General features: G+C 40.6%; 1 protein-coding gene across 2 annotated transcripts in view; it reads left to right on the top strand.

Moving 5' to 3' along the window:
• The first annotated feature begins 461 nt into the window (after positions 1 to 461).
• fchsd2 (FCH and double SH3 domains 2) overlaps positions 462 to 15,801 on the top strand; it is a 45,600-nt gene continuing 30,260 nt past the window's right edge. For both annotated transcript variants that reach the window (XM_088426825.1, XM_088426826.1), the window contains exons 1-3: positions 462 to 724; positions 5,199 to 5,296; positions 8,047 to 8,092. In XM_088426825.1, coding sequence (XP_088282951.1) covers positions 704 to 724; positions 5,199 to 5,296; positions 8,047 to 8,092 — 165 coding nt within the window. In that variant the 5' untranslated portion in view covers positions 462 to 703. The remainder of the gene's footprint in view (positions 725 to 5,198; positions 5,297 to 8,046; positions 8,093 to 15,801) is intronic.

A 15,801-nucleotide genomic window follows, 5' to 3' on the forward strand; every position in this document is an offset into this window, starting at 1 on the left:
GTGAAACGAAACCAAACGTGTATTTTTTTCTTAAAGCGGCTCATCGATTCTTCAGCGCTCGACTGTATCCCCTTGTTGCTATGCAGCTCTTGCCTCTGCAGCGCAATCAAGCTAAGCTTGTCAGCCTGTCACTAGCAGGATGTCCTCGAGCAGGCAGGGGGCGAAGATGGACAATCGAACGAAGTGACATGACATTTGGGTGTTGTCGAGACATAAAGTGAAATAGTAATCAAAGATGGGGAAATCATGTTTTTCGTCTGCCATATAACCCCCACGTATAACACCGGATGCGTTACTGTACTTTGCCACTCGGGGGAGCCATTGCCTTTGGCAGTTGAAGGGGTTCCCCGTTATTATCCACCATTCCTCCCCTCTCTGCCTTTTCCGCTCCCCTCCCCAGTTCCAGCTCAGTACAGTACTGTACTCTCCAGTCACCCAGCAGTGGCAGCAAGCAACACAAAAGTGCTCACACACACTCGGCGCAGCGCAGCCTCACTTTCGGCTTCGTACAAACCAGCCCGTTTGTCATCAATCATGGCCGCCAGAGTACAAATCTAACTCCCAGTCTTTCCTCCCCGCCGCGCGGACGGGAGGATTACTGTCATCTTTTTATGGTCATTGGAGGAAGACATATTAACCGATTTCTTTTTTGGGATTACTACACATTTCACAGAGGATATATCATTCATGTCAATACTTCAAAATGCAGCCGCCACCGAGGAAGGTGAGTGATTTCTACAGCCCGTTATTGATGTTTTTTTCCTCCAGTCGGACTGAGACAATGATGAATGCAAAACAATGTACAGTAGTAACATCATTAATAGTCCACACAACTGCACAAAACGCGTCATGGTCGCATAAGCGAACACATTGCAGTAAGGGCAATTTTGTTTGCCTACAACAGCGGTGTGTTATCGCTCAGATATACACAGTATTAACCTTAATGATGATGGTGATGATTATATATCTGTCTAGCCGTCAAGATAAACGCTACGTGGGCTCATATCATACTGTCGTAAAATGTCGTCGGAAAACACGAGCCACGTTACTATGCACATGTGAGACATTGTTTTTACACCCCCAACACGATGACAGTATTAAATACCTTTCATTGCTTTCATAGTTGCCTTTATTGTGAAGTTAGCAAGAACATAACGCAATACTAGCTAGCAGTGTCTTCCTCAGTGTTATGTGGTCAGCTACTGTACACCACTGTACAGTGACTGCAGGAACGGCTCCACATATTTGCGTGATGTTTGTTGTCTTGAGGGAAAGACCTTCAGTGTGTCCAGGGTCACACGTCGTAACTCCACACACACAAGCACACCCGACTGCTGTATTGATTCAGCAAGGGTTGCCGAGAACACTGATTCTAGTCCCTTTCATGAAAGCTTCTCTGTGTGTATTTGTGTGTGTGTTGTCTGTCTGTGTTATCCTGAAATAGCTGCAAGAGAGGCAATTACCTTGGTGTGAACCAGTGCACAGTTTCCTCTTAATTACCACATATTCCCCATGTGCCACTTGTGCTTTGGGTTCCTTCCTACCTTCCATGAATGTGTCATGTCACATCTGTAAAACATCACCATGGAGGCTGCACAATGTACTATCGATAAAATGTACCTTTACTGACTACAATATTAATTGCCCGCTGCCTTTTTTTTTTACTTAGTCATAACCTTACCCATCTATCTGCAAGAAAATTATTTAACTGGAGGATAATATTTTGCCAACTGTGGCATAACTTGACAATGTGGCTGACGCATTCATTACACTACTGCATCAGGCTGTTGGAAACTATTACAACACTGACTCTCTGAAGGACCCCTGCAGGCTCTTCAGTGTCTTGTTGATGTCTCAAGACATATGTTTACACAGTGAGCAAGCCTCATTCGCACATTCTGATAAAAGATGACTGTGACCTGTGGTTGGCTGGCCACTCCAGGGTGTATGGATGGTGATGATGGGAATAGAAAATACTTACGGTAGATACATTGCTCTTTGTTTGAGATTACTGACACTAAAACAGAATCAAATATAAAGAGATACACCTTGTGAGGACCATCCATTCATTTTCCCTTTCGTTTATTCTGTTCAAGTTTACCAGGAATGGAAGCCTATCCCACTTGACCGCTAATCGCAGATCATTTATAGTCACAAACAGCCATTCACACAAACATTTACATCACCATGTCGCATTTGTGTATCCGGAAAAAAACTAGTCAAATTAGAGACAATTACTTGAAAAAAGTAGGTTTTACATGATCGGAATTCTGTAGTCGATCATCAATCTGCAAGTCAAAAAGGAAGATGAACCAATACTGTATATCTGTTTGAGGTATTTGTTCATTTACTGTAGAGTCAAATTTTGCTATCTGAGGGGAATTCCGACTGACCCGGCCCACAAATAGCCAAAGTTTGTGTATAATTTGCCTATTGAATTGAATTGAGAAAAAAAAAATGCTTCTGCAATCAAATATGTCATTGATGGACTGGCGTTATGACTTACCAGCCGATCACAATTTTTTTTGAAAATATCTGCTGATCTAATCAAATCTGTTGTAAAGTCATGCAATAATAGTATCACTGCATTGCAATGTTTGCATTTTTTTATTTTCCTTCTCGCTATTCAAGCTGATAGTTGAATTGCTGTGAAAATTTACCTTCTCTAAATACACTTTAAAGTCTGCAGCTATATAGATTTGTACAGGTTGAAATTGATAGCTATTTTTTATAATACTCTTGTGCTGATGAAATGAACTACCATTTTAAGCATGTATTAATCCCGGTTATACTGTATGTAAGATGTGTGTCAGTCTTGAACATGTTCTTGTGCCTTGTTTACTGTTTCAGATTCGAGGTGTGTTACAGCCTAGCTTTTGATAGAACGTTTAAAAATATTTAATAAATCTAACTACCGGTACTTATGCAACAAGAGATGTGAGATGTGATTCTTTTCAAATAAGAAAAGAAGTCAAGATGACTGACATTCATTGAGACTAGCGCAGTGGTCCTGAACTACAAGTCCATACAGTTCCCCCCCCCCCCCCCCCCCCCCCCCCATAAATAAATAAATAAACAAATAAGTGCAGCAGCGCATATATGTCACATTCAGGATCATTCAGGTGATGAGAATTTAGATCAGCAGCCCTCCACAACCCACTGTCGTAGAGTGGTTGCTGGTCTGAGAAATTTATGTCCTAACGTTCTATGGCAGAAAAAAGGCTAGTAACCTCTGTGCTCTCTGTCTCTGTCTCTCTCTCTCTCTCTCTCTCTCTCTCTCTCTCTCTCTCTCACCCCTTCCTTCCCCCTCCAGCCCTCCTTATTTTCCACCTCTCTCTCCCCCCCAACCCCCCTTATTTTCCCTCGCTCACCTGGCATCTTATTCCCTACTAAGCTTGAGCCAATCTTCCCCACCCTGTTTATACCACCACTCACTCTTCCTTTTCCCCATAGTGTCCTGTGCGTTACATTGAATGATAAAAGGGGTGTACTCAAGTCCCTTTTTTTCCTGATAACGTAATGAACCTCACCCTCCTTATCTTCAAAGACACAGCGGATGAGAAGAGTCTCAGTAGATTGTGCATATGTGTGGTTAAGATGCCGATGTATTTGCGTGTTTGCTTGTTTTGTCTAGAAGACCCAGGATTTAGCCTTCTGTTAATGCAGTAAATAGCCGGTGGAATTCACCAGACAATACACAATGACCTTCACACACACTCCCTGGGCATTGACAGGAGGGTGTGTTTGTGTGTGTGTGTGTGTATGTCTATAGAACCTTTTTTTTTTTTTTTAAAGATCAACATTTACTGTGTACAATCTCTTCTCTCCAATGTCTCAAAAATTGAGAAAACAACTTGCTTAATTATGATAATTTGCAATTTTTTATTGTATATAAATCAAATACGAACCCCAAAACTGAATATTTGATGCAAGGATGGCAATTGTATTGTATTAATTGTGCCCTGAAGTGCACAAATGTGCTGTTGATTCTCAGTAATGATAGTTTATCGTCGAAATCAGGGTTGTAAAACTTTTTCTTCAGAGTTGGGCAGTCGGTGGGGAGTGATGGCGTTGGAAGTGATAACCGATGCGCCGTTAATATTTGGCTGACGGAGCGACGGACTGACAGTTGCAGTTTGGATAAACATCTGAAAAAGGCTGATCAATGACAATGGAAGGGAGTCTACTCACACTACAGACAAACTGTAAATGTAGGACCAGCAAAAAAAAAAAAAAAACTACAAATGCGTTTTTCATGATCCACATTTTTATAGCTATCCTAAGGATTGCTATTCTATGGGCGACATGTCAAGATTTGGCAAGTATCTTGGTTTTAAAGTCATGGTTTGAGTCTCAACTGCAGAGTAACCAAACAAGATCAAACACAAATTGCTGACTGCATTGATTGTGTTAATGGTAATAAGGTCATTATTTATTTATTTTTTTTAGGAAATTGTGTCATCAATAGTTCATCTGTTTAGCAAGCGTAAGATGAAAACAGCAACAATTTGAATAGTGTGAACTACAGGCACTATAAAAACACATATGGCATTTGTTATTGCATTGCCTCCATTTGATGAGTCTGGGAGAGGCTATTATTGCAGTAAGTTAACTTTGTACTGAAGCATTTAGAAAAAACAGTCCTGAATTTAGTTATAATCTTGTTAAAGTTGCCATTTCTAATGAGATAACGAGTATGATATTGTGAGAAACGCATGTTGCCACTTGTTAGCCATGACGTCCACTAGCTAGAAGCTGATCTGCACTGTTTGTACGGTTAGTTTGTCTGCCTTAACGATCCACCTCATCATTGTTCAAATTCCAATTCCAAATAATTTGTCTCATTGCATAAAACCCAAGCAAAAAAGAATACAGTGACTTACAAGTCCTTTTCATTGTATTCAATTGAATACACTCCAAAGAAAAGATATTTAATGTTCAAACTGATGAACTTTTTTTTTTTTCAATATTCTTTTATTTTGAATTGTATGCTTGCAACACATTCCATAAAAAGCTGGCTCATGGGCAACAAAAGAAATGGGTCCAACAAGTACCATTGGTAATATAACACTGGGGAACAATTAAAAAAAAAAAAAAAAAAACTTTTGAGTTCGATCAGAAGCAGTAGTGGAGTAAATTTGCACTGTGCAGGCAGGTGAAATGAAATGACTTGTTCATGTGTATTTTCTCCTCTCCAGGTTAAAGTAACACAGGAGCTGAAGAACACGCACACAGACCAGTTGACAAGACTGCACTTTAAAAATCAGACTGAATGTGACTTGCTGGAAGACATGAGGTATGAACAGTCTTCTCATCCATTTTCAAAAGTAGAAAAAACAATTTTAATCTCGTCATAATATGCGCCATAATCAGCCTTGAGAATCACTTTTTAAGGACAAAGGGTCAGGAAAATGATGAAGGAATTTCCTGCTGCCCTCTTCCTGTTCCCTGAACGCATTTTCCCCCTCTTTTTTTCATTCATGCTCAGTCCCTTATGTCACCCTCCCTTGTCGTTGGTTTCATTTTGTCACATTTGCTCTGACAATGTGTTCTGATCTCAATCCTTTGTTCTTTTTTTTTTTTTGGCAACACGATCAAACTCATGGTTCCTCACACGCTCTCATATTGTGGATTAAGTATCGATAATTTATAACAGCCTGATCTCTCAACTCACTCTTTCTGGTGTTTGTATCCCTTATCTTTTGCTCAGTTTCTGACATTGGTTTTACTTATGCTCAACATAGACAGACAACATGGGAGATATTTTTTGCAGAATTTTGGGCGTGAGCAAAAACATCATTATTATAAAGCTAAAACAAAAAAATGATAAAATAAAAACCTGTTTGTCCGAATACACAGATAGCTATCAAGTTCCGAGAAAGAGGAATATTGTCAATGATAGCAAAATTAGTCAGAGAATCACCATTTTTGTGTGACGAATGGAATGGAAACATCAAAGCTTGTCTTGTTATTCTAGCTAAACAGCAGCCCAATACAAAAAACTCACAATGCTGGAAGGCTGACCATTGTCCTTTGTTTACTATGATGCATTTCTCTCCTTTGTTCATTAGCGGGTTACGCTGTGTCACACTGCTCTGTTACATCATTTACATTATGCACAGTTATTCCCCCATGGTCCGTAGTAGAAAATTAGACTTGACTAATTCAAACTGCTTCGTGGCATGATAAATTCAGCCCCATTCTGCTGAAGCACCCTATACAGAATGGAAAACGGTGGACCGCCTTGTCCAAGTCCACAAAACATAAGTATACAAACTGCCATGCACCCCGCTAAGGGTGTAGAGCTGTTCCAAGTTGAGGACAAAAAGGCTTCTCCTGAAATGTGATTCCTAGATGAAACTCCAATCCAGTACCCCTCAATAGATTTCATCTGTGATCCCTCTGTAGTTGGAACACACCCCTTTCGGTCCTCCTTTTCCAAGCTGGTCTGACAATCTCAAGGCACTGTCCCCGATATCCACGCAATATTGAACAGGTGGGGTAACCAGGACAGCCCCACTACATCCAGAGCCTGTAAGAAATCTAGGTGCATCTTATCAACCCCGGGACTTGCCACAGAGGAGCTTACCAACCCCAGAGATAGGAGATCCCACCTCATACTCCTCAGACTCTGTTTGCTTGTACTGTAGCAAGGTGTGTTAGTGCAATTGAGGATTTCTTGAAAAAGTCTTTACTGCTCCCTGCTGCATACAGTCACATTTTCCCATGTCAGTTGTTTTTGGATAATAATGTCTACTGCAGTGGTGGTCAAATCAGCAATGATGTTTATGGGAAAACATCTGAAACAGGCTCAATTGTGGTTCTTGGGGACCGGACCTGGCTACCAATTTTTTCAAGTGGTTAAAAGCCCAATGAGGCTGTATGGGAGGGAGTGGGGGTTAAACTTGCAGAGTTGTGGTGGATAGTTAATGTCTCACCTTCTGAGAAAAGTTTCAAACTCAGATTTAGATAACAGCAATGTCGCAGAACCAAGGTAACTAGGGTCATCTCTGCCAACGAGTCTGAAATGATTTCATACTGTACATCCATGTGAGTCCTACCTGGTTTTAGCTGCCGAATAACCTTCAAACATCACACCAGTGAAACATAATCAAACACATGCATGCTGTAAAGCCTACGCTGGATTTTAACTCTTAAATCCAAAAAGCCGCTCTGAGGTTATTTACCCTAATTAATCCACTGGCTGGATTTAATCAGCATCGACTCAACTAACACATACACATACATGCATGCGCACATGCGTGCATGCACATATACATATCCACACACATGCGTGCCCGCACACATGCACAAACACATAAACTGTCATGAAAGTTACATGAAAAAGAAAAAAAAAGCACAGACAGATTGATGGAAAGATAGCTTGAATAGAAGGCTATTTAATCCTGTGGGAGACGGTGCATTTTAGGTGGAAGAGTCTTAAGAGGGGGATAAAAGAAAGAGGAAGAGAGAGAGCGAGAATGACGATGAGTTTGTGGACACAGGCAGTCAACTTGGTGTCCTCAATCCAACTACTAAATCCCCTATACTCTTATTTCTGCCTTAGGACTCACACACACACACACACACACACACACACACACACACACACACACACACACACACACACACACACACACACACACACATAGTATTGGAACCAAACTCCACATTCACATTAACAGGAAAAAAAATCCTGCTTTTTTACAGTGATTTGCCAATCATGTGATTTTTTTTTGTTACGGTTACTTATATAAAAAACTATCACAGGTTAAATTAAGAACACACAAAATTGCCTATTAGTGTGTGGTGTGTACGTGGGTGTTTGTGACTAAATAATTATCTTTTGCGCTGTGAATTACTAATGACCAGTCCTTAGTGTACTACATGCAAACTGTTCTAATAAATAACTTCATCTGATCTCACCCATGTCTCCGACTAATGGAATTGAAAGCAGATGACTTGAAACTTGACTTGAACTTATATTTACACTATTTTGAATTTTAAGTTTACAATTCGATCTTGATTATTTTTTTCTATTTGCAGGAGCTACAGTCTGAAAAAAGGACAGCTTGAGAGGGACTATGCGCAGGTATGTCTTAATAAAAGTTGCCTGTTAAAACTCATGGTCAATGATAGAGAGGGGAATACATGTAGAAGGCCTTTATCTCAGCCTCTGGACCCACTGAATTGCTAAAACAATATGTGGCTGCACAAATGTCAGCAAATATTAGACAGAATCTAAGTATTAATTGTGTGTTTTCATTTTCTGTAATTTCTTTGATACTGCCTTGTCATGGATGACATCACCTGAGGTGTCAGCATATGGTGTGAAATGTTCATGTGCAGTGGCTCAGTTAAAGGAGTATCATGATTCGTGACGATGTTTCACACTGACTCCAATATACTGTATATACAATGATCCCTCGTTTTTTCACGATTAATGGGGACCGAAATCTCCCCGAGATAAGTAAAACCCGTGAAGTAGCACCCCCACTTTTCACATATATAAAAAATTAAAGAATAATAATAATTTGGGGGGGAATTTTTAAGACAAATATTACAGCAGTACTCATATTTACTTAAAACATAAAAGATTGAACCTTATACACTATACAGTAAGTGAACAGTTAGCCCTTTCCTTTGAAGTCATATGAGCAGCGGCCTGGATGTTGAATTAAAGTCAAATCTGTACATGATCAAACATGATAACAATGGAGAGTTTACACTTGAAATACCGTTATTATAAAAATAAATAAAATAAATCTAGTTAAGTGATTTCCAACGGTCTGGTGAACGTCGTCTTTGCTACTCTGCCTTTGCCTCCTGCCTGCTGACAACAACGTGTGCCGGGGTGCGTTTCGTGATTGACACGGCACGTCCCTGTGGAGTTGTAATCTCCTCCCGCCCCAACTCTTGTTTTTACACCCACTGGGACCCATGTGTCTGTCATGAAACGCACACAGGGCAGAGGCAAACTGAGGAGCAGATACCTTCACCAGACCGTTGAAAATCTCTTCCCTAGATTTCTTTTAAGATTTAAGTAAATATGTGTACTGCAGTCATTCCACGTCTGAGGAGGGCCCGTGGCAAGTCTCGTGGCAGCCGCGGTCATATTAGCGGCGCCCGGAAGTCGTACATAATCAAACATGTTAACAATGAGAATTTACGCTTGAAATACCATTTTATTGTCAAAGAAATCTTGGTAAGAGATTTCCAACGGTCTGGTGAAGGTCTTTGCTCTTCTGCCTTGGAGGAGCACCAGCCTTCGTGTTTTACAAATGAGACCGGCACGTTGCTCCTCTGCCTTGGGTCTATCAAGCCAACAGCGTGTGCCGAGTGTATGGTTTATGAGTGACAATGGCCATGACCATCGACCAATGAGGGCAGGAGTTGTAATCAGCTCCCGTCCCAACTCCCACTTTTTTTTTTCACACCTGAACGTGCCAGGTTTGTATAACATGCATGCTATTGCTCGTCCAAGAGGGAGGAGCAAAGAACTTCGTCGGACCATTGGGAATCCCATACCTAGATTTCTCTTATAATAAAATGGTACAAGTATTTCAAGTGTAAACTCTCATTGTTATCATGTTTAATCATATACAGATGTGACTTTAATTTAGTTCAAAGGATGGAAAGGGGTAACAAACAGTTATATTGTTCAGTTATATTAATATTAATAATATATTAATTTAGTAATATTTGTCATAAACAATAATTCCGTGGGGGATGGGCACTGCTTCGCAGTCTTCTCTTATCGTGGGAGGGGGGACTGTTTTATATATATATATATATATATATATATATATATATATATATATATATATATATATATATATATATATATATATATATATATATATATATATATATATATATATATTTAACAATACAGCCAACTCAAGGGTGTGATCAACCTTTTGCTTTAAATCAGCTAACATAGTTCCAAGAATAGAATGCGCTTTACATAAAATGTATTTTTATTGCACTCAGCACATTTGGTTTGAGAACAGGGTCAGTGTGTCTACTCCTCTCTATCTCTTTGCCTTGATTTTTCTCACACCTTTCTCCCTTAGCACTGTCCTTATAACCTTAGAAATGGTGGTTGCCCAGCAACAAGCCCTATGGGATTCAGTGGATTGCCTTCTTAATTTTGGATCTCTGTGACTGTTAGCTTGATGAACACAGGCGCAAACCATTTTTAAGCGGTTGATGAGTTGGATGTAGTTTTTTTTTAAGTTTACATGCTCCTCAATCCTATCGTAGAGCAATGTAATTATTCCATGTTGCCCCTTTGCCTTTCATCACTGGCTCTATATAGTCCTTAACTTGTTAAATTACATTCAACACAAACATAAATTCATCTGATTAGCAGGCCTAGGAGACAGATGGAGTAAGCGAGATGGGAGAAAGTGAGAGGGAAAGTGGAGACAAATTAATAGGGTACAAGCTGACAATGGACAAATAGGCACAAGCAGAAAAATCACAGAAAAATGACCGGAAATGAATGGCTCTGGGAAGGCAAAAATGAAAAGGAGCAAAAAAAGTGAAGTTGATGATGAAGTTAATCTTTTAACCTTTGTTCTCCAAATCTCTTTTTGAGTCCGTATTCAAATAACATTTTGTTCGTTAAGACACTCCTTGTATTCTATGATTGAATGCAACTGTCCTAAAACGGCTCAGGCTATAGGTGGAAGAAATGAGCTGTTTTGTGGCCCTTGGAAGTTTTGAACCCTCGGAAATTTCAACCAATCTGATAGGATGGTTTTAGGGTTAGGTTTTGTTTTTTGTCTGTATTAAAGCATTAAAAAAAATAAAAAATAAAAAAAACTTTCTTTGCTCAAAGTTTTTCTTTTTTTTTAATTCTTGTGAACTCTTATTTATATATTTCATTTTAAAATGCCTTGAGGGTTTAATTTTTTAAAAGCTTTTAAATTATGTACTGTACTCCTAATTAGGGCTTGTCAATAAATCAACTTAATTTCTTTAATTCATTATTTAAAATAAATTTGTGTGCTTCACTGGCTTAGGGTTCACTATAAAATTTGAAATCACAGCTTTGCACCAATGGCAGAATGCTGGATGAATGGTTCACACAATGTGTTTACAATAGTTACGAGCCACTAAATTGGGCCATTTAAGATAGCTATGCACAAGCTATAAATAGCCAATTTTTTTACTAAAACTTTGAATGTTAAGTTTATGTTAAACTGATCAATTATTTTGGTCTGATCATTTTGTACAGGATTTATTTTTTAATAAAAACAAACTAAAGTATTTATACAAACCTTTGATGGCTTTACTACAATTGTAATTGTCCAAGATTTTAATTTTTTTGGCCATATTGCCCAGAGCTATTTTGAATCATGTAAAGCACATTGAGTTACATTGCATGTGTAAATTGCTATATTGTGGCGAGGCGAGGAAACCACACGTTGCTGTGCTAGTGGAGATCTTTACTCTTCGCATGCCATCACAAAACTGATACAACAAAGTCCAAAACAGCAAAGACAAAGCCAACAGGTTCAAAGCATCAAAGGATCATAGTGACATGCCTACTGGGTGAGAGACATGGTCCTAGTGTCCGCCACACAGCTCCCCCCCGAACACCCAGAAAGGCATAACGGAAAACCCCACAGGGTATTCACCAGTCTGGCACCCTGAGACTCAGTCCGGTCCTGGGCGGTGTATGTGACACCAGGGCCCCAGGTGCGACGGGAGTAAGGGTGAGACGCTCAGCGTGAAAACCATGAGGTAGCGTTGGCAAAGGGATGTTCTGAAGTTCCGCAGGAGCCGGAGTGGCAGTGCTGACCCGCATGCTGGCAGGCACAGTGGCTTCCGAGGGACGGCCGGTCACGGCTGCGTCCCAGTCTGTGCCTGGGCATGAACCTGCTGCGGCACGAACACCAGCTGACCCGCTCCGATGTATACTCGGACCATACCTGCGGGCATGGTGAATCGGAGGGGCGGCTGAATGATGGTGGCTGGAGGTCTACTGCTGAGGCCGGACGGACATCGGTAGTAGATGAGGCCGCCCAGCTGGAAGATCCCGGTCGACGGCCAGGGACTCCGAAATTGGACTGCACAGCCGTTCTCACCAGCGCCCGTACCAGCCTGTTGTTGGCTGGCTCGATCCCTGGTGCGCCAAGGGACTGGGCGACGGGCGAGGGGACCCTTGTCGGGGTGCTGGCTGACTGACGTGGTACCGGCTTGCTGCATTACCTGACGTATAGTAGGCTGGTGGAGGGATGCCACGATGTGGGACGTCTGCGGTGATTCCTTGCTGAAACATTCTGACGTCCGGGGTCACCCATGTGGCAAGGCTACATCTCCAACAGCCTGACGAAACTTTCTAACGTCTGGGATAATAATATGGCAAGATGACCCATCCGGGGTCACCCATTCTAACGTCGGGGTCACCAATGTGGCGAGGCGAGAAAACCACACGTTGCTGTGCTAGTGGAGATCTTTACTCTTCGCATGCCATCACAAAACTGATACAACAAAGTCCAAAACAGCAAAGACAAAGCCAACAGGTTCAAAGCATCAAAGGATCATAGTGACATGCCTACTGGGTGAGAGACATGGTCCTAGTGTCCGCCACAATATAAATAAAGCTGGTCTTGTATGTGTGTGTGTGTGTGTGTGTGTGTGTGTGTGTGGTGGTGTATGCATGTGTGTTTAGGTGAGAGAGAGTCAGAGAGAGTCAGAGAGAGAGCGAGAGAGGAGAAAGAGAGAGAGATAGAGAGAGACAGAGACAGAGAGACCGAGAGCGATATGGTTGTCCCGTATTGCCCTCCCACAATCAACATAACTGGCATAGTTGCAGGCTGGGGTCATTCTTCACTGTACTGCCCAAAAAGGCCAGCATGCTGTCTGGCTGCTGCTTGAATAGATAAGTGGAATCACACGCATCTTTTATAGCCAACTAGACACCGTGTTTCTCCTCACATAAAAGGCATATGGCTTTGCAACAGATAAATGCAGACAAGCTGAGAATGGAGAGGAAATCAAGTGTATTGATTCAACAGGATGTTGAGACAGGTTGCAGCAGACTAACACAAAGTGTTTATTCCATAGAGTGTGCTTCACTGGCTTAGGGTTCACTATAAAATCATTTCATGTTCATGGTGGTGTACTCTGGTTTCAGAGCAGGACATTGTGTCTGTCTAAATATCATATTTAAACCATGTTTTCACTCACTGTACATTGCAATATACTGAACAGAGGGAAGAGAAATTTACATTTTTTTTCTGATGTTCTCATCACCGTCTTGAGAGCTTGCACGCTGTAGCTTTTTAGCCAGCAGACCAAATGGAGATGCAGCGGCTAGGCAACACACTTTTGATGATCCCTCTCTAAAAATTGGTGGAAGGGTTGGTGATGTGTGTGACATTCTCAGGAAGTGTAGTTGCTGCTACATTTTTTTTTTTTTCAAGAGCTGTGGTTTTCTTGGACCAAGAAAGATTGTCCATGATCTGTACGGCCAAGAGCTTTGTGCAAACTGACAGTTTCTACAACATATTATTGATGCAAATTTCTTCGTCTTGTTAATATAATGATGTTTGCTGAAGCAGCATCGCTTTACAAGTAGCTTTACCTCACCTTTATAATACCACTGTTGTTAGACTGTACGTACTAAGTTCACATAGGAGCTAGCTTGACAGTCTTGGGTCATCAGTGTAAACAAAACAGGGCTTGGGATGCATCCTTAAGTAGAGCAGCTACTCAGGGAAATTGTGCTGAAGGTGGTCGCTACTTTCACACCCTGAGGTTTGCTCATTAGGAAATCTTACAGCCAGTTGCACACAGGGCTGCTGACACCCAAGAAGGTTAATTTGCTGATCAGGTGCTGGGGGATGATCGTATTAAAAGCTGAGCTGAAATCCACAAACTGCATTCACAACATTCAATCTATCCTGCCGGCCATCCAGGTTTTCAGGTTCACTCAACAGTGATTGTAGCCCAGACAAGCAAAAAGCAAATCGTTATGCATTAAATGGAACCCCACTGCATACACTGGACATGTGAGCCTTGCAGATATTGGGCCATTGCCAACAGGCTGCTGTTGCACAGTATGGCCAGCAACTTGGCTGAAGGAAGGTTCAGTGGAAATCCTGCAAATTCACACATGCAGGCTTGCATTGCCATAAAGTAACACAAGAAAATGCAAATTGCACGAAAAAACAATCAAAAAAACACTATAGGTGGACTTGCACGTGTGTTGTTTTAATTTGTGCTGATTGAACAAAGTTTAGAACTTCAGAAACTTCAGAAATACAATTTTGAAGTAGCTTTTTAAAAATAATAATAATGATAATACAAATGATAGAAAATATGTGAAAACATAATTTTACTTAGTTCCCGATTTGACTGCGCATTCTGGTCTTGTGAAGCCTTGATGCCTGAGTAAACTGTTTTTTGACAAAAACAGGATGTGTGTGTGTGTGTGTGTGTGTGTGTGTGGGGGGGGGGGTTGTACGTGTGTGTTGAAACGACCACCTGAGCATGACCACACAGGAAGGTCTTGAATGTGCTGCTGTGGTAACTTAGTGTGTGTGTGCGTGTGTGTGTGTGTGTGTGTGTATATATATATATATATATATATACATATATATATATATATATATATATATATATATATATATATATATATATATATATATATATATATATATATATATATATATATATATAAAAGCGTAATTAACTGGCAATTTCTTTGCATCCTGAATCAGTGATTGAATGTGTGTGTGTGTGTGTTTTTTTTTAATGGTGGCGTATTGTTGGTAGAGACATAATGTGATGGCCATTAAAAAAAAACACGAGTTACAAGGAGGAGTAAAGCTAGTTTAAGTGTGTAGTTACTTGGAAGCTGACAGGCAGGAGATTTTCTTGGTTACTTTTTTAAAATTTCTTTATATCTTAAAAAAATATCTAAAAAAAATCTTAATTCTTTTGGGAATCAACTTTTTTTTCCCCTTTTTGGGCACACCTCTATTGGCCACCCCTGGCCATTAGTCACCAATCTGGAAGCGTTGTTTACTGACATAATCGATACTTTAACTAGCCAAAAACTAAAACTTGTTGCGAGCCACTTGGTGCGGCGTAAATAGTACCAAATTTGATTTGATCGCTGACCACTTGCACATAGATTATGTTAGTACATTGGGCCATGTAATGCATGTTCACAAAACCCAGCTTTTTAGAAAAATGCTGGTGTTCAATTAACCAAAACCAATATAAATCTGTGATTCTCACTTTTGCTCTTCAATGTGCTTTAAAGGGCCCATATCATGAATTTTAAACTTTCCACAGTTAAATATATGCGTCTAAATTATGTTTGGCACTTTAGTGATTTAATTTCTTATGAAATATTAGGTTATTTTGGTCCCAACTTTTCTAAACAGGAAGTGACATTCTCGTTGACTGAAGCCGCTCTTCTCACCATGTGGCTGCCAAGCCCCTCTTCATGACTTAGTTCGAAAGCTGTCCAGCCACAAAACCTCCATCTATCAATGATCTTGACCACTTTTCCTCATGAGTGTCGCATGGCACTGAACCCCATCCCAGCGGAGTATATGAAGGAGCCAAAAACGTTTTGGTTTTGGATTTACTGGTGTCATAATGAATTGGAGAACCAATAAAGCAAAACACCTGTCAAGAGAATGCACTAAGCAACACCCGTTCCTTCTATCAAATCTGTCCTTTTGGGAAACCACAACTCAATAGAACAATTCTGGCCGCAGGTGAATAATGTACTCCAAACATGGATTGTCTGGCTCTATCCTCTCAAACACA

Source organism: Hippichthys cyanospilos, chromosome 11, assembly GCF_059441005.1.
Source record: "Hippichthys cyanospilos isolate Australia breed blue-spotted pipefish chromosome 11, RoL_Hcya_1.0, whole genome shotgun sequence".
NCBI lineage: Eukaryota > Metazoa > Chordata > Actinopteri > Syngnathiformes > Syngnathidae > Hippichthys > Hippichthys cyanospilos.